Source organism: Bacillus rossius, chromosome 8 (assembly GCF_032445375.1).
Source record: "Bacillus rossius redtenbacheri isolate Brsri chromosome 8, Brsri_v3, whole genome shotgun sequence".
In the NCBI taxonomy this organism is placed as follows: Eukaryota; Metazoa; Arthropoda; class Insecta; order Phasmatodea; family Bacillidae; genus Bacillus; species Bacillus rossius.
In genome coordinates this window covers 37,018,444-37,037,002 of record NC_086336.1, presented here as the reverse complement: position 1 = coordinate 37,037,002, position 18,559 = coordinate 37,018,444, and the positions used below count along the sequence as shown (strand labels likewise).

General features: G+C 36.7%; 1 protein-coding gene across 4 annotated transcripts in view; it reads right to left on the bottom strand.

Annotated features, from left to right (window-relative positions):
* The window catches only part of LOC134534742 (GPN-loop GTPase 3), a 29,629-nt gene extending 16,152 nt beyond the window's left edge, over positions 1-13,477 (bottom strand). Inside the window, exon 1 of one of the 4 annotated variants that reach the window (XM_063373251.1) lies at positions 13,238-13,477. In XM_063373251.1, coding sequence (XP_063229321.1) covers positions 13,238-13,282 — 45 coding nt within the window. In that variant the 5' untranslated portion in view covers positions 13,283-13,477. The remainder of the gene's footprint in view (positions 1-13,237) is intronic. The other 3 variants (XM_063373254.1, XM_063373252.1, XM_063373253.1) reach the window with 3 other exon arrangements.
* Between the last annotated feature and the right edge of the window lie 5,082 nt (positions 13,478-18,559).

The window sequence follows — 18,559 nt, the reverse complement described above, 5'->3', positions numbered from 1 at the left end:
AGGAGCGTTACAATTTTATTACGTCATTACCATCGTTTTGATCTCAAGCCACCATCACTGTCTTCGCTCTTGACCGCTTTAGTTGCTTCAGCACAGTACTCAATTATGACAGCATCACAAGCTTGATCAGGAAATTAATTTTATTACACCGTTTCCATCGTTTTGGTCTCAAGCCACCATCACAGTCTTCGCTCTTGCATGATTTAGGTGCTTCAGCACAGTACTCATTCATGTCAGCCTTAGATTTGTCAGCACAGTCATCGATCATGTCAGCCTCAGATATGTCACCACAATCTTCAATCATGTCAGCTTCAGATGTTTCATCACAGTCTTCAGTCTTGTCAGCTTCAGGTGGTTCTCCATCTTTCACATTTTCATGGAGATGACTAGATATTGATGTAAATATATTTTCATTTCTAATGAGGTTTCTACTTTCTTCGTTTTTTTTTTTTTTGAAATTATTGTCTTGATATATATCAGTATTTTTAGCATTAGCTTTTTTACATACTTCATAATCATTATTGTCGTCTAATATTCTGCCTTCGTTCCTCTTCCACAATGTTGTAGCACAGTATTCGTTATCTTTATTCATCTTAGTTGTACAGTTCTTGCAATGTCTATCCAAGTAATATCTTCAACCGAAGGATTTATGACACTGACTGCAATTATATGGTTTTTGACAAGGACCCAAATTATACTCCTTCTCTCATGTCATTTAGCATTCTTTCTCAAGGTAAACACCTTGCTGCAGTATCTACAGTGATGTCGTTTTGATACAGCTACAGGCAACGAACCAGGGTACATGTTAGATTCTGCTACTAATGGCAGATGCAAACTAAGAGTTTTAAATTAAAACCATTACACAAATAGAATTTTTTAAATATTTCGTCAGCGAGAGTTAAATTATATCATGCAAAAGTACTGGTTGTAAGTAGTTATGCTTTTCAACAACAGATGATGCCTCGTGTTGCTGCAGGTAAATAATATTTATTTATTTTATGCGGGATGCGTATGTTCACTAACGATCGCAAAAGAAGGATGCCTTTGCTAGACTCCAAGGAGAAGGAAGTTTGCTCATCCAGTTAGTGTTTCTCATATTTCTCAGGGGATATTATTATTTGACTGAATAATGATTTTTTTAAATTCCACCTGATAAAAATATTTCAAGTGGTGATTTAGTAGCAGAAATTCACTAATTAAATTTAACCTTGAATATAATGACATGTCTCATTAAAAGTAAAACTCCTTCATGGAGAGATCTGTTTCTCAGAAATAACCAGAAGCACTTGGAGAAACCACAGGAATGATCGCAAGCACACGGAAAAAAACCATCAAAATATTGACAAGAATAATTAGGAGCACATGGAGAAAACCATCATAATATTGACATGGATAATCGGGAGCACACGGAGAAAACCACTACACATTTTCTTTGATAAATTACAAAAAAAAATTAAACAAAAATTACAAAATATAAAAAAACTGATTCTGCTAGCTTATGAACTTCTCATTATTGAGCAAAGATAGAGTTCTAGTCCAAGCCAGAATCAGTTTTTGTATGTTTTGTAATTTTTTTTTTTTTTTTGTAATTTATGAAAGAAAATGTGTGATGGTTTTTTTCTGTGTGCTCCCGATTATCGTTGTCAATATTTTGATGGTGTTCTCCGTGTTCTCCTAATTATTCTTGTCAATATTGTGATGGTTTTTTCCGTGTGCTTGCGATCATTCCTGTGATTTCTCCAAGTGCTTCTGGTTATTTATGAGAAACCGATCTCTCCATGAAGGAGTTTTACTCTTGATGAGACATGTCATTATATTCAAGGTTAAATTTAATTAGTGAATTTCTGCTACTAAATCACCACTTGCAATATTTTTATCAGGTGGAATTTAAAAAAATCATTATTCAGTCAAATAATAATATCCCCTGAGAAATATGAGAAACACTAACTGGATGAACAAACTTCCTTCTCCTTGGAGTCTAGCAAAGCCATCCTTCTTTTGCGATCGTTAGTGAACATCCGCATCCCGCATAAAATAAATAAATATTATTTACCTGCAGCAACACGTGGCATCATCTGTTGTTGAAAAGCATAACTACTTACAACCAGTACTTTTGCATGAGATAATTTAACTCTCGCTGACGAAATATTTAAAAAATTCTATTTGTGTAATGGTTTTAATTTAAAACTCTTAGTTTGCATCTGCCATTAGTAGCAGAATCTAACATGTACCCTGGTTCGTTGCCTGTAGCTGTATCAAAACGACATCACTGTAGATACTGCAGCAAGGTGTTTACCTTGAGAAAGAATGCTAAACGACATGAGAGAAGGAGTATAATTTGGGTCCTTGTCAAAAACCATATAATTGCAGTCAGTGTCATAAATCCTTCGGTTGAAGATATTACTTGGATAGACATTGCAAGAACTGTACAACTAAGATGAATAAAGATAACGAATACTGTGCTCCAACATCGTGGAAGTGGAACGAAGGCAGAATATTAGACGACAATAATGATTATGAAGAATGTAAAAAAGCTAATGCTAAAAATACTGATATATATCAAGACAATAATTTAAAAAAAAACGAAGAAAGTAGAAACCTCATTAGAAATGAAAATATATTTACATCAATGTCTAGTCGTCTCCATGAAAATGTGAAAGATGGAGAACCACCTGAAACTGACAAGACCGAAGACTGTGATGAAACATCTGAAGCTGACATGATTGAAGATTGTGGTGACATATCTGAGGCTGACATGATCGATGACTGTGCTGACAAATCTAAGGCTGACATGATTGAGTACTGTGCTGAAGCACCTAAAGCGGTCAAGATCGAAGACTGTGATGGCGGCCTGAGACCAAAACGATGGAAACATCGTAATAAAATAAATTATCCAAATCAAGCTTGTGATGCTGACATGAATGAGTACTGTGCTGAAGCACCTAAATCATGCAAGAGCGAAGACTGTGATGGTGGCTTGAGACCAAAACGATGGAAACGACGTAATAAAATTAATTTCCTGATCAAGCTTGTGATGCTGTCATAATTGAGTACTGTGCTGAAGCACCTAAAGCGGTCAAGAGCGATGACAGTGATGCTGGCTTGAGATCAAAACGATGGTAATGACGTAATAAAATTGTAACGCCCCTCGTGCCCAAAAAATATATTATTTTATATTAATTAAAAACACCTTGGAAACTGCTGGGCAAAATATTAAGAAAATTAAAGTTAATTACCAGAGGGGACACGAGGCAGTGAACAAGACCAAATATACACTCCCTGCACTCTAGTTACTTGGGAGTTCGTGGATCGTTATGTAGAAGAAGGTATATGATAAATAAATACACTATATAAATAATTTGGTCAATAGGTTTTCCTGGTTTATTATTAAGAGGTTTTGTTTTAGCATTATTTCGACATGATAATAAAGATCTTAGTAATTAACAAAGTTAAGGGGGAGCCCCTACATTATTTAAAACAATACATATTACACCTTAACAAACAAATGATTACATTTAAAAAAATTTCAAGTATAGCATCAAAATTTGATTCTCTCAACTATTACATATATATTAGTTTCCTTGATTTTACATGTTCTTGAATATTAATTAACAAAGTTAAGGGGGAGCCCCTACATTATTTAAAACAATATATATTACACCTTAACAAACAAATGATTACATTTAAAAAAATTTCAAGTATAGCACCAAAATTTGATTCTCCCAGCGATTACATATATATTAGTTTCCTTGTTTTTACATGTTCTTGAGGATTAAATTAACAAAGTTAAGGGGGAGCCCCTACATTATTTAAAACAATACATATTACACCTTAACAAACAAATTATTACATTAAAAAAATTTCAAGTATAGCACCAAAATTTGATTCTCCCAACGATTACATTTATATTAGTTTCCTTGATTTTACATGTTCTTGAGGATTACGTTCTTAAAGCACTGCTCGCTGGTATCTTTTTAATGAATTTAGTTCTTTCTATGCAAGCGAAAAATATATATAGCTCATATCACCCGGGTCTTCCCAGGATGACGTCGGACCGAGAGGAAAACTCTTCTAAAGTGGGAAATCAGCTGGAGGTCCCGAAGATCATGCGGGGAGCAATTTCTCTCTCCAAAAACTTGGACCCTGTCTGAAACACAAGTCAAATTCAAAACGAATTAGACCTGCTTCCAGACAGTCATACACAGTCGGCGCGAAAGTCCAAAAAACGGGAGTATGGGTAGGGGAAAAAAACGGATTACTCACCAAACAGGGTGTGGAAACAGGGTCTCCGAGGTGTCTCGCGCCGACATCAGGATGATGTGCACCGAGAAATCGAGATGCGCGTTAGGAAAACAAATTTTTAAAGAATAAAAAAAATAAAAATTTTAACTACACATGACTTTTTCTAAAAACTACATCTGCCTGGATACTGTACAAATGGGATCACATCCCTTAAGCAACTGAATACATCTTTTATGCAACCGAAAATCGCCGTTCCTGCGAAAAGCCTCTTAGCGCAGAATATGCCGAGAAGATGTGGTCAGCAGCCGAGGTCAGAGTACTGAGTCCTGGCATGACGGTCATAGCTACTAATTAAATCGGGTGGTCGGCCCTAGGAAAAAAGAGGGGGAAGGTTCGGCTCATGGCCGAAAACATGCGAAGGAGTCCGAGGCGGTCGTGACAAGAACACAGACATGCGTACTCTCTACCGGCAAGTACAGAAGGCAACAAACAATCGACTTCTACAGGCCACGAGAAGAAACATAGTGCCTTATGGCGCTGCGACGCTGCTTTCTAGCGGCGTAAAGTGGAACTAATTGAGGCGGTGAGCTGACTTGCCACCAGGTGTCACGAGGGTGTGCTATACACGCTGGTGACCAGGCCCGCGGTTACTTTTTCTGCCGCTAGATGTCGTGGACCAGGGAGAAAGTCCTTGAATTAGCCCATTGTATTGGCTAAGTTCACGTCAGGTCACTGCTCCCGACTTGATTTCTCAGAACAAATGTGAGGTGGAGTGAGAGGAAGGGGGGACAGAAATAGCCACTAAGGTGGGAACACAGGTCCACTGGAGACCCATTCGTGACGAGACTTGCTATTCTCAGCAGGCCTCTAAGAAGTAGCAGCTTGCAGCCCAGAAGCTGCTCTATGCAATTTTTGTCATGAAGAGAAATAAAATTACAAACTCGGGACGTGACTGCAAGCGAGAGAAATTTCAACTGGGCTGCCCACGTCCACATTTGACAGCAAAATATCAGATAGGCCCCCTGGGAAAGGGGTCTTCGGTCCACTGGCACAAAGTTTGAACACATGGCGTACACCGGCCTAACAAAGAGTAAATCATCCCCTTAACAACCAGATAAATTTAAAAAAATAAGTTTTCCAAAAAAATATTTAAAATTATAGAAAAATTAAAAAAAAGGTGACGAAATGCCTAATTTCCGGCACAAAATAAATTATCCTAATCAAGCTTGTGATAATCACTGGTTCGATGACGAAAGTTATCTTGTGGTTGGTGTTGAAACAGAAGACACCAGGGATAATCATATTTATTATAAACATACAAGGAAGATGAACGTAGCAGAGATATTGATTATACCTCATGGGAAGATCCTAACATATTGGTTGACAGGCTAAGACTTCTACATGGCTCGCTTTGTGCAGGAAACTATTCGAGCATCAAAGAAATATCCTTCATACTTAAAGAACTGAGGGAAGCTGGCTACATAAAATAATGGTTTCCATTAATTGCATGTGTATAAACTTGAAGAAAAATTAAGATATTTTAAAAATGTATTTTATTATTTCTCGAAAGCTCATTTCTAAATAAATTTATAACTAAAAGGTGTAAAAAAGTCACCACTGACATCCAAAATGTATACTAATAACGTCATCCATGTAATCATGTCAAGTTCGATAAAAAAAAAGTAATTGAAATCAGTTGGAGCATTTGGAGCTGTTGGTGTAATTGGAGCTGTTGGAGCATTTGAAGCATTTGGCAGCTGTTGGAGCATTTGGAGCATTTGGAGCATTTGGAGCCTCTGGAGCTGTTGCAGCTGTTAGAGCATTTGGAGCAGTTGGAGCAGTTGGAGCTAAGAATTAGTCGTTTCATGTCTATGCAGGGCTAAATGTTTATAAGATTGCTGACTTTCGCAAGTGATCCTTTAGTAGTATAGAAATTATGTAATAAATAATATGTTTGTAAAAGAACTTGCGGTGTTTTATTTCTCGAACCTGACATTTTTCTGGTATTTAAATTAAATTTTTTTTCAGCTTCGTTCATAGATCGAAGAAAGTTGCGATTCAATATGTAAAATTATGTGTGATTTTTTCGGTGAATTTTGGAATTTTTCCCGTACTAATAAGTCAATAAATACAAATATCTAAAATGGCGGTCGTAATGGTTTAAAGGTTGATGGTAATATATGATTTTAAGTCTCTTTTAGGACTTTGATAATAATTATTTTTTACATAAAATTATTTTTTTGCATCATCCAAGGATGAACCAAGAACAGGAATTGATATAATCAATCATTACTTTAATGAGTGAATTTTTTGATGAATTTTGGAATTTTTTCCAGAATTTCTAGCTAAATAAATACACGATTCCAAGATGGCGCCCAAATTTCAAGATGGCAGGCACTTCAGTAATAATAAATGATTACTGCACTCTAGCGTGTAAAACTTAGACAAGTATGATGGTAATGTACTCTATAAGACGAGTACACGCACAAGATGGTTTCCTCCAGCAGACGAAAACAAGATGGTGGCAATGACCTCTAGCAGGTGGTAGCTCCTGGTAGCATGTACTGAACGCAAAATGGCGGATCCATGATGGTCGTTGAGGTAAAATCAAATTTCAAGGTTCAAGGTCAAATTTCAAGGTCAAGGTCAAAGTGCAATGCCAACAGTTGAGGACAAAGTTATGGTGAACAGAATATTATACTAACATGGTATCAGCACACTCTAGCAGACGAAAACAAGATGGTGGTCTCTAGCGGATGAAGACAAGATGGCGGACATGTCGTCATACCAGCTGACAATATATAGGGGAGGACGTGGCAAGTTGGCGATGTTAAGAGTTCGCCATTGTTTATAATTTTAATTTTGGAAATACGATTTCCTTCTTTCCATACACGATTAGAATAGTCTTTTGTCGTGGTGTAACTACGTGGAAAAATCTATATTTCTATATTATCTCAAAAATTCTGCCCTTTTAAAAATATAATGCAAATGTGTCATCTTGCCCCGTTACCGGAGCAAGATGACTTTGACTACTGGGTAAGATGACATTTTTGACACAAGTTTAAACATATTTATTCTTAGAATGCAAACTACTGTAAACTAACTAATTTAACATTTTTACATGCTTTTTTTTTACATATATGGCATGTTATTAAAGGCTTGGTTTGTTGAAAATTACAATTAATAGTTAACTTACATAACTAATTCAGAGTTGGTGTTTTTATAAACAATAATCGTAAACAAATGTTCCTCCTTCAAAGTTCGAGCAGTCCTCGTTCCACCATGCGTGGCATTTGCAACACTCGATCCAGTCTTCTGATGGAGGGTCGACATAAATCTCATCACACACAGGACACTGCACTTCGGATATTTGAGCTGAAGTCATGCCTGGCGAAAGTTGGAGCTTCTTGGATTTTTCTCGAGAATCGAACTTCAGTTTCTTAGTAACAGTTCCTTTTTTGGCATCTCGAGACTCATGTCTTTGTTGCTTCAAACGTTCTTGTTCTATCCTCTGAGATTTTCTCTGAACCAGCATCGCTTTCATGGGTGAGCTTGTGATGACACTTGCACATTGCTTATGACTTCTCCTTTTTCTCACATATGGTCTTTCTTTAGGCAATGGTTTGAAATCGAAAACACTTCGGCACAGTTTTGGCTCAACAGGAGTAGCATTTCTTATAGGCCCTATCTTATAGAGAGTAGCATTTCTTTAAAGTCCTGGCTCAACGGGAGTAGAATTTCTTGAGGGTCCTGGCTCAATGGAAGTAGCATTTCTTGAAGGTCCTGGTTCTTCAGTTTTCTCTGCCTTATGTTCATTTACTGCTTTTTCCATCGCAAGATCATGATCGGTGGGGTTCGCTGCAGCTAAATCATGCTCAGCAAACACAAGGGGATCATAAGGCTCGATTCCACATTCTCGGAACCCATTGACTGCATTGCCGACTGTAGCTGCTTTTAAATAAGCAGTGCTCAGTAGCTCACCAATTTTTTTGTTAGTTAAGGCTTGCCCTGGATTAGTGACCATAAAGTTGTCACAAGCTTGACTGTAATAGGTTTTTAATGGCCCAAAAAAGGAAACATCCAGCAGTTGAAGACGATGGGTAGTGTGGGGTGGGAATCCGACCATAACAATGTGATTTTCCCGGCAAAAGTTTATAGCCTCCAGTGTTAAGTGTGGTTTATGGTTGTCAACAAGCAACAGGACATGAAATTCACTGGTTGCTTTGACATGTAGTTTGAAATGTTTCAAAAACAACACAAATATTTCTCCATTGCTCCAACTATTATCACTGCATTGCCCAACGGTTCCCGGAGGGGCTCTTTCCACAAGTTCAGGTCGCATCCGATTTCTTGCGAAAACCAAAAAAGGGGGCAGGTAATATCCGCAAGCATTAATGCAACAAATAAAAGTAACATTTCTTCCTCTCTCTGCCGAAACGATCTTGGAAACTCTCTTACTTCCTGTGGGTGAAATAACCTTTGGTAGCCTATTAGGTACAGTGGAAAGTGCATATTCATCTGCATTGTAAATGGCAGAAGCTGGAAATCTATGTTTTTCCCGCACTTCTTTCAAAATTAAGAAAAACTTGTCAACATTTGGCTTGTTAAAGCCCATTGCTCTAGCAATGGATGTTTCCTCTGGTCTACGAAAACTGAACTTACATTTTTTCAGAAAACTAGCCAACCAATCCTCACCTGCCATCCTGGTCTCCACATTGAACGGATGTGAAATTCCACTATATTCTGCAAAGTAAAACACAAGTCTTCTACATTGCTGTTTTGTCATCCCAAAAAACATGTTATCCGTTGCTGTCGAGTAGTTCCTTAAATCTTCTAGCTGCTCTTCAATGAAAACTTCTCAAAATCTTCCACCATGAATAGGCATTTCCTAGAAAAAAAAATACAATTAGGTAGGCTAAATACTTTTTAATTAGAATTTTTGTTTAATGAAAGCCTGTATGGCATGGACAATTAAGACACAACTGTAAAAAGCACTTGGGGCAAGATGACGAGTCGTCATCTTGCCCCAGTCAACTTGCCCCGATCAGCAACGTTATTAGTATTGGATTTTTTCGCTAGGAAAAAAAATAAAAGGTTAACAATATATAGTGGTTAAGAAAAGTATATTGTCTAAGGTAATAATGTGTGGCATTGAATAACTAAATATCTTACCTGTTTGTCCATGAGATATTACTTAGAAGTTCTTGAAAATTACAATACGTCAGACCAAATGTACGAACATCATCTAACAAACAACTAAATGATGGCAGCGGCTTCATTGTGCGATTCTTTAGTGCCCACCAGTGTGGAGCGCTAGTAGTGTCTGTTAGGTGGTGCTATCTAGTAACATGACGTGGAACTAAGTCATTCGTCATCTTGCCCTACTCGTCAACTTGCCCCGTCCTCCCCTATATAGGCCTACCTTGCTATTGGTGGCGGAGATCAGTCTGTAGGTGGCTTCTGTGGAGGAAGGATCTGTTTTTTTTTTTTGCTCTAATAGTTTCGAATCAAGGACAGGAATCGAACTAATTAATCAGTATTCTAATAAGTAATTTTTTTTTCTCGATTCTCTAGCATTAAAATTAAGTATTTTCAAGATGGCGACCGTAACGAAAAGTGCAAAGGTGTTTTTTTAAGATTTTTATTATTGAATTCGATTGATTAATTTTTTAATGATTTTTAAATTTTTTCCCGATTTTCTAACAACAATTACGGATATTCAAGATTGTGACCGTAACGATAATTGTTACAGTTACGTCTTAATACATGATGGTGGTTCTGTCTCGAACAGATGGTGCTATTATTACTTCAAATCAAAAAAATTACAAGTCCGAATATGCATGTTATTTTTATATATACCTTTTTTTATTCTCAGTTTGGTAAATCTCTCGATGGCCGTGCGGTTAAAGGCGTATGTTTTCCAACCTAGAGATCAGAGCTGCAATGGTTCGAATCACAGCACCTCCAATGTATTTTGTTAAAAAATTTAAATTTAATATGTCGATAAGGACCATAATAGCTATGGTAGGTAATGGAACATCGACCTTATGTGATGAATCAGAGCGACGCTGGCGCTCTCTATGAACAAACAGCAGAAACAAAGTCAATGGTATCCAAGATGGTGGCCTCCAGGAGAACAAAAATAAAATAAAATAAAGAGCTAGGCTGGCGCTCTCTAGGAACAAACAGCAGAAACAAAGTCAACGGTATCCAAATGGCGGCCTCCAGAAGAACAAAAAAATCAAGAGCGTTGCTGGCGCTATCTAGGAACAAAGAACAGAAACAAAGTCGACGGCATCCAAGATGGCGGCCTCCAGTGGAACAGAAAAATTCAATATGGCGGTCATGACGAAAATTTCATCATAATGAGTGGGGCGCTCTATTTAAATATGGCGGATCCAAGATGGCAAAATAAATAAAAACAGATTTAGGTCGTTGAAACCGCAGTCGTCCATTCCTAGATGTCTAAAAATTGTAACGATCGTAAACGCTGAATTTTTTTTACATAGAATGTAAAGTATTTCCCCAGTATATAACATTTTTTTTTCAAACGTTTTCTTTTACTGTAAGTTCTCACATTCTCTGTTGTTTTTAAATAAAATAGTTTGACTCAAAGTTTTTTGTCCTAAAGTCATTTGTCCTAACTTGGTTTTTCATAATGTCGTTTGTCCTAAAATCATTTGTCCTAAAAGTCGTTTGTCCTAAAGTCGTTTGTCCTAAAGTCGTTTGTCCTAATGTCGTTTGTCCTAAAGTCGTTTATCCTAATGTCGTTTGTCCTAAAGTCGTTTTCCTAATGTCGTTTGTCCTAAAGTCGTTTGTCCTAAAACTCAGAGTAAGGATTTATCGATACTGGAACCGTCGTTTGTCCTAAAAGTCGTTTGTCCTAAAGTCGTTTGTCCTAAAGTCGTTTGTCCTAATGTCGTTTGTCCTAAAGTCGTTTGTCCTAAAACTCAGAGTAAAAATATTTTGAAGCTGTTCCGTCGTTTGTCCTAAAATTCGTTTGTCCTAAAGTCGTTTGTCCTAAAGTCGTTTGTCCTAAAGTCGTTTGTCCTAATGTCGTTTGTCCTAATTTTTAGGACAAACGAAATTAGGATAAACGCTTTAGGACAAACGATTTTAGGACAAACGACGTGTACCCTTTGAAACTACCAGATGACAATTTGCTATTAAATTGTTGAGGCTCTCTGTCTCCTAACAATGCCTATTGCATTGTTTCTTTCTTTCTTTTTCGAGGTGCAAACGTGGCATACTTATGCTGAGGGGCATATGTAATAAGCTATGTGTATTCTGCTTATAGCACAGGTACTTTAGCTAATACGCTATATTAATATTATACCAGATAATATTTATTTGTTAGAAGATTTTTTAAGCGGGCCACAGGAAACAATCCAGTCCGTAGTCTGATATTGGCTATCATCTAAAATATCCTAAATCATTAATGTAGCTTACCAATTTTTTTTATGTTTTTGAGGGAGGACTACAACCCCCTTCCCCATCAACCCCCTGAATATTATGCCAATGATTTTCATATTCTCTTCTTAATTTATGACTAGACTCATTTAAGAAACGAGTTGAAAATCTGAAGTAGCACACTAATGTTTTGTTAGGGATGATAGTATTTTACAATATGATTAAACATTTTATTCAGTACAAGAGTTTTAATAACTACTTAGTTTTAAAGTATCATATTACTTGTCTCAGAGAATGATTGGAAAAAATGTAGGAATATTTTAAAAAATCATTATTTATGGAAATAGTTTGTTTTTTTTATGGAAAAGAGGCTCTCCTTCAGAATAACCCAGCAGAACTTTAAGAACTGAAGTTGATTTAAAAAAAACATATTTTGGCAAACAACAATAATGTTTTTGATGTTGGGCCCTGTTCAAGAAGATTCGTAATTTTACTGTTTCAACTGATTTAGAGGACCATAATTATTTATACTTATCCGCTTCTGTTTTTCTCTAGTTTAGAAAATGAAAGCTTATTAGGTTGTTACATTAAGTCACCTACTTTAATAAAATGCATTTTAAACACAATTAATGTCCCTGACCTGACCTAACCTAATGCTAACGTAACCATTAAAATGATAAACTAATAGTAAACAACTTGAAATATCACAATTCAATTTTAACGGAATAATAAAAAAATATGACAGGAAGTAAAAAAAAAACCTTTCCAGATATAATTTTATTTTTTTTATGTGCCACTCTCCAAGATAGTAACCCTTTGCCGACCTCCGTAGCGTAGTTGGATGCACACCGGCTTACGGTGAGAGGGCATCTGGATTTGAGTGCCAGGTAAGGTATGGGTGTTAATTTACGCACAATTTGAATGACGATATGATAATAAAAGACTTTGAATAAGAAATAAATTACCCCATGGCGCACATTTCAAATGGAGTAAAATGCTGCAGTTAAACAAGTTTGCCTTTCACACAATGCAGGCATTCAGATGAATGGTGGAAATGTGGAGGAAAGATAAGAGGAGGTTAGGGAGACTCACAGGCCTCGGTATTATTCAAGAACCTGTGATAGTGCACACATCAGGAGAGAAGGATGAAGAGGCTAAAGAGGCTGAAGAGGCTATTTAAAGATGTGAAGGAATAAACAGAAAAAAAAAAGCTACATTAACATGTTCTACATGAGAAAAGGGGACCATCTGAGGTAGGTAGGTTGCATTTCGTGTAGTGGAGGTTAAAGAGGGGAAAGCACTAATTTCTGGTAGGGACATGGTGGGATTGTGATGAGTTACACGGGCGTATATTGTCAGTTGGGGAAACAAGAGCTTTTATGATTACATTGAGAAAAAAAAAAGGGTATCGAAGGTTACAAGAAGGGTCCTAGTAACTGAGCAGTAATCCAATTACATGACGGCCAGTAAAAAATATAGTACAAAATACCGCTGTCTCTAGAGCAGACAATATTTTTAAGTAGCATGTTTTAACACCTGATAACCATATAATTTGTCATAGAATTGTTAAAAGTTAAGTCTTTACCTTTCCACTCCCCGCAGGTCCTAGAACGAGCTGTGCATATCGCATGTTTAACAATTAGATAACTTGTTGTCAAACATTACCGCGTGAACGAATTCAGACAGTAAACACGCCACAAAATCAAATCGCAATGTTGCCAACCACTAAGTTCCTTGTCATCAAGCAATTTAAGGTCGTTTATTTAAGGTAGGACATTTTGTGTACGGTGTACACTACGCAATAATTGACCTCAAGCGTTTGACGTAACGTAGAGGTTACTGAGCGAGCTGGGGCCTTATTCTTGACGCTGTCGGAATAATACCTCTAGCGGAATTGCTTAATTACGATAGAGAATTGCTAACCTGTCACACTGTCAAATATATTGTATCCAATAAATTGGACAACAAAATTTGAAGGGTGATTTTGGATGAAATACGTCTTCAAATATATTGTATTCAATATTATTTGACGAGCAATGTAAAATATATTTGAAGTCATTTCACACTATCAATTTTCTTTGAGTGAGCTCGTTTTACCAAACATTCTGTAGAGAACTTTAAATGACAGTATTTAGAATCAAAAACAAATTTTGGGTCAAGGAACGCGGGCTTTTTTAAGTAGGTTATATTCCAATTTAGGTATATTGTGATCATACACAGTTTAAAATTTACGTTTTCCAGGTGTTTGCAATGCCTGCATTAAGAGCATCAAAGTGTTTCAAAAGCTGTAGCTGTAAATGCAATTGTAGCAAGTCTAAGTAAACTAGAAGAGAAATCTAAGAAAAGGAAACGCAGATGGTGGACGAGACAGTGGATACTTTCCCGGCAAACAAATGGTGTTTTACCCCTTTTTGTCATGAACTTCGATACGAAGATGCCGATTCATTTCCGAACTATGTAATAATGGATTCTGAAAGTTTTGATCTTCTTCTTTCAATTGTGGAGTCTCGCATTGCAAAGAAGGATACTCATTTGTGCCAGTCTATACCAGCAAAGCAGAGGCTGGCAGTTACATTAAGATTTTTGGCGACAGGGGAAATGTTCTCTACAAGTATTCCACACAACACCATCTCAAAAATTTTACCTGAAATTTGTAGTGCGATTTATAGTGCTCTTCAAAAACAATATTTAATGGTATGTTTAGTAAGAATAAAACATATAATTAAATGTAAATCTGCAAGTAGGCATATCCCTTCTCATTCCCGCTTATTTTCTCACCCAACTAGCTGCTGTTGTATGGACACTTTCACATGTATTTCATCAAAATTGTTCCTATACTTTAAAGTGAATGTGTTAATTTTTGCTGTGTTTAGAAATTGGCAATTTTGTTTTATTTTGAATTAAGTGTATTTACTGTTACAAACCTCAACCTGAGCCTTTAAGCTAACTTCACCTCAGTCACATTATCTCTTTAAAATAATTTTTTAACGAGATATTAGACCAGGTATGCTTGTTTCGAACAGCCTGGGAAGTATAGGCTTACTGACAAGGATCTGCTACACAAATATTTACATTCACGAAAAATGGTATTACTTTCAAAACTTAAATAATAATAATTGAACACGTAGGCAGAATTTTAATATTTCTAGGCCTTTCTTGCAAATAACCAGAGCTACTTGCTTACTCAGAGATGCTACTTTAACATAAGTCAGTACCATCTATTGTCAGGAAATTATGAGTCTATATTCCAGAAAATTCCAGACAATACTTACAGAGTAGCAGCTATTGTGAAATAAGGAGAACAATGACTTATAAGAAAGATTGATTGGGTAAGCCAAAATAATTTTAGTTACATTAAGTCTCTGAATTGAAATATTTTAAAATTTATTTTAGGTGTTATTAATTTGGATTTGTAGGTAAAAGTTCCGAAATGCATATCCTAGTTTTGATACCTCATTCCTGATTGCACATTTTGTACGCAATGCTTGCTGTTTTAATTTAGTGTATCAACAATACCTGAACATAAGCAAAACTGGTATAGCAGTCAAATAATGATCGTAAGTTGAATAGAAGATGTTTTCTGGTTTAAGGACCATTATTCCAAAACTACAGTAACTTCTTTTAATCAAATATATTAACCTGCACTTCCGTACATACAGATTCAATTGGAGGAAAATATACAATAACAATTACATATTCCAGCAGGAAATAAAATAGTATTAATTCAATTACTGCATTTATTTCCCATTCGCCATTGCTGATATTTAAACTATTACACTTCGGAAACGGAAACAAAAGCGGCCGCTTTATTTTAGATAACTCTGATTGGCTGATCCCATCCAACATCCAACATATTTTAGAACCAGTCCTATACGTAAAATATTTGAAGGAAACTCTAGACATTCAATCTCTCAAATAAACATGGCTGCGATAGTGACGTTTAACGTGACGTCACAACCCTCAAAGATATTGGATCCAACATATTGGAAGGTGTTGGAAGCTAAAATTTGACAGTGTGACAGGGCCTTAAACACAATTCTTGAACGCTCGCTAGCGGAATTATGTATCGGAATGTCACAAACTGTCGGAATTATTCCGCCACCTCCATTGTTGGTGGAATCACAATTTCGATTGAGTTTGAGATTTTGTTGTCCTTTGGAACTTCGATTTGTTCAAAATGGACGCTCTGTTATGGTTCCGAAATACTTTAAAATCTCATGGTTAAGTTAGGTTATCTACATTTAAATATTGTGAAATAGTGTGGATTACTAGTTATATTAAGTCACATACATTTAAAACCAGCAATAACTTATTCCCCCCGTTATATTAAGTGATGTATATTCAGATAAAAATAAGCGACGGAATACTGTAGGCAGACCTATTACCGAGTCGTAGATAATTTGATTGAAATATAATTTATTCCTGAAGGAAACAAAAACATTATTTATATAAACTCATATGCATTGTTTTTAAAAACATGTCCAATTTATTGTTTTTTTTTTTTTTTAATTGCAACAGAAGTGCCAATCCAACCTTTAAAATCCATGTGTTCGTGTCGAGAAATAGCTCGTAATTGAACTACAATTTAAAGTCTAAGAATTTTATATTTGTGTCTGTGTTTGGTAATGTCAGTTTACTAATTATTAGGTAGGTACCGGTAACGAACGTTATATTTACAATTTTTCGATACTTAAAATTTTACCTACTTTTCATGAAAAATATCAAAATTTTCGGTGTGTGGAAATTTGATTCTTATTTGTTGTGTTTTGTGATAAGTAGGTACTGTTACATAGTTTCCATATAGCGTAATTCTTTTTCACACTAAATATTGCAAAAGTGTTTCATGTTTTGATTGGATCAGAACTAGAGTGGCAGGCTTATACAGGCTATCCACATTTATTCGTAAAATATTTTAATCTATTATGGGATTGAAATGCAATCGAAATGAGTGAATTTATATATAGATTTCGCTAAATTACAATTGATTGTGAAAATAAAGGTTATCTTTTTTACCCCTTCCTAACTTGCAAACATAGCCAACATTCATGTCATTCAGAAAATTTAGCTGAAGACAACATACACCCATAAAATTACACACAAGTATTATAAAATAAATAATGACAGAAAAGAAAGTTGCTAAAATATTGTTTAATAAATAAATATAGTGTTCTATGAAGCCCCTACTACAAAAATTACATTTCTCCCCGAAATAATTGCCAAGAAATTGTACATAAAAGTTATCATTATGGACTTGCAGTGATTATAAAACTGTTAAATGTACATATTCATAAATGATTTACTGAACCATGAAACACTTCATATTTTTTTTCTGTTCAAAGTATTCATAAAAATTTGATGGGAAGACCTATCTGTCCCTTTCCTAGATGCTGACTTAACAGCCATTATGGATTCGCCCACCATCCTGTACGTCACTCGAGCTGCAGTTCCCTACCAACAACTCACCATACCAACTACACTGGGCACCCTTTTAGCCAGGATCCATCAGGCCAGCATGAAGTCCACATGAGTTGAAGCATTTTCATTACTTTAATGGTTTTAGCGAGGGCCCAAATTAAGTTTATGCATGGCCAGCTATTCGAGGACAAAAGTGAGGTGGTGGGTATGATCCTCACACCTCTGAGTCTAGATGATCTCATCGTTCAATTAGACCGTGGGAAACTTGCCGATGTACCAGTCCATCATGGCAAGGAATGCGGCTGGTACAGCCATCAGCCCGAACAGCATAACAGAGAATTGGAAACTGTTCCCATTAGGAACTGTGAAGGAAGCCTTGGGCCTTTCATTCGGATGTACTGGCACCTGCCAGTACATGGACTGTAGGTCCAGAGATGTAAAAACCTGGGTGTTGCCTAATCCAGCGATGACTTCAGCAATGTTGATTAAGGGTGGTGGTGTGGGAATGGTGAGCTCGTTAATAAACTTGAAGTTTATACAGAACTTAAGGGTGCCATCCTTTTATTCGCCAAAACAATCCGGCAGTTATACAGGGACTCACTTGGCTCGATCACCCTGTCACTCAGCATATTGGTCAGCTGGTCCCTTATTGCTGTGAGCTCGCGGGGGCTGAATCCTACTGCTTGAATGAATGAGGATGTGTATTATACCATGGGAATGTGGCATTCTGTAATGGTAGTGTGGCACAGCAGGTTGACTGCCCCAACACTTGGGACAAACACTAACCACTCCTCTGTGGCTATATAGTGCCACACCAGCTTGTTGCAGCACACCTGCACCAACAGGCCCGGATTTTCGTGTGCAAGCAAGACAAACTCCAGTAGAATTACAGGCTCTCCTGTGGCACACGAAGCTAGTGCCTATTGGACAATCAGGGGCGCAACAACAGGGGGGGGGCAATGGTATTTTGCTCCCCCCCCTCTGAAACCTTGAAGTGGGGGCAAACATGGGCAAAGAAAGTGCTGTGTAATCAATTTTTAGATAATAAAACTGCTTAAATAGCACCATTTTCCACCTTGAAATACAAATTTTCCCGGACCCCCCGCTTCAACAGGGGGAATCGATGATTCTTTATAAAAAGGTATATTGCCCCCCCCCCCCCCCCCCCATTTTGGAAATTTAGTTGTTGCGCCCCTGATAGACATGATACATCTTGTGGATTAAGTCATCACATACCTCGCACATGAACAATCCATCGCGGAAAAACCAAGGACTCCTGTGCTTTTAACAATGCTCAGTGTTTGACAATATGGCAGTGTTTAAATTGTTCATATTCACTTCGGTATCATGCTAAATGACTCGCTATACAACAATCGTTATGTGTGTTGCTTCAGGTTATTTACTGGATTGTGATTTTGCTCATATTGTGCATACGCAGTACACCTGGGAGTGTTCGACAGCTGTGCTATCCATTGTACACAGTTATGTCTTT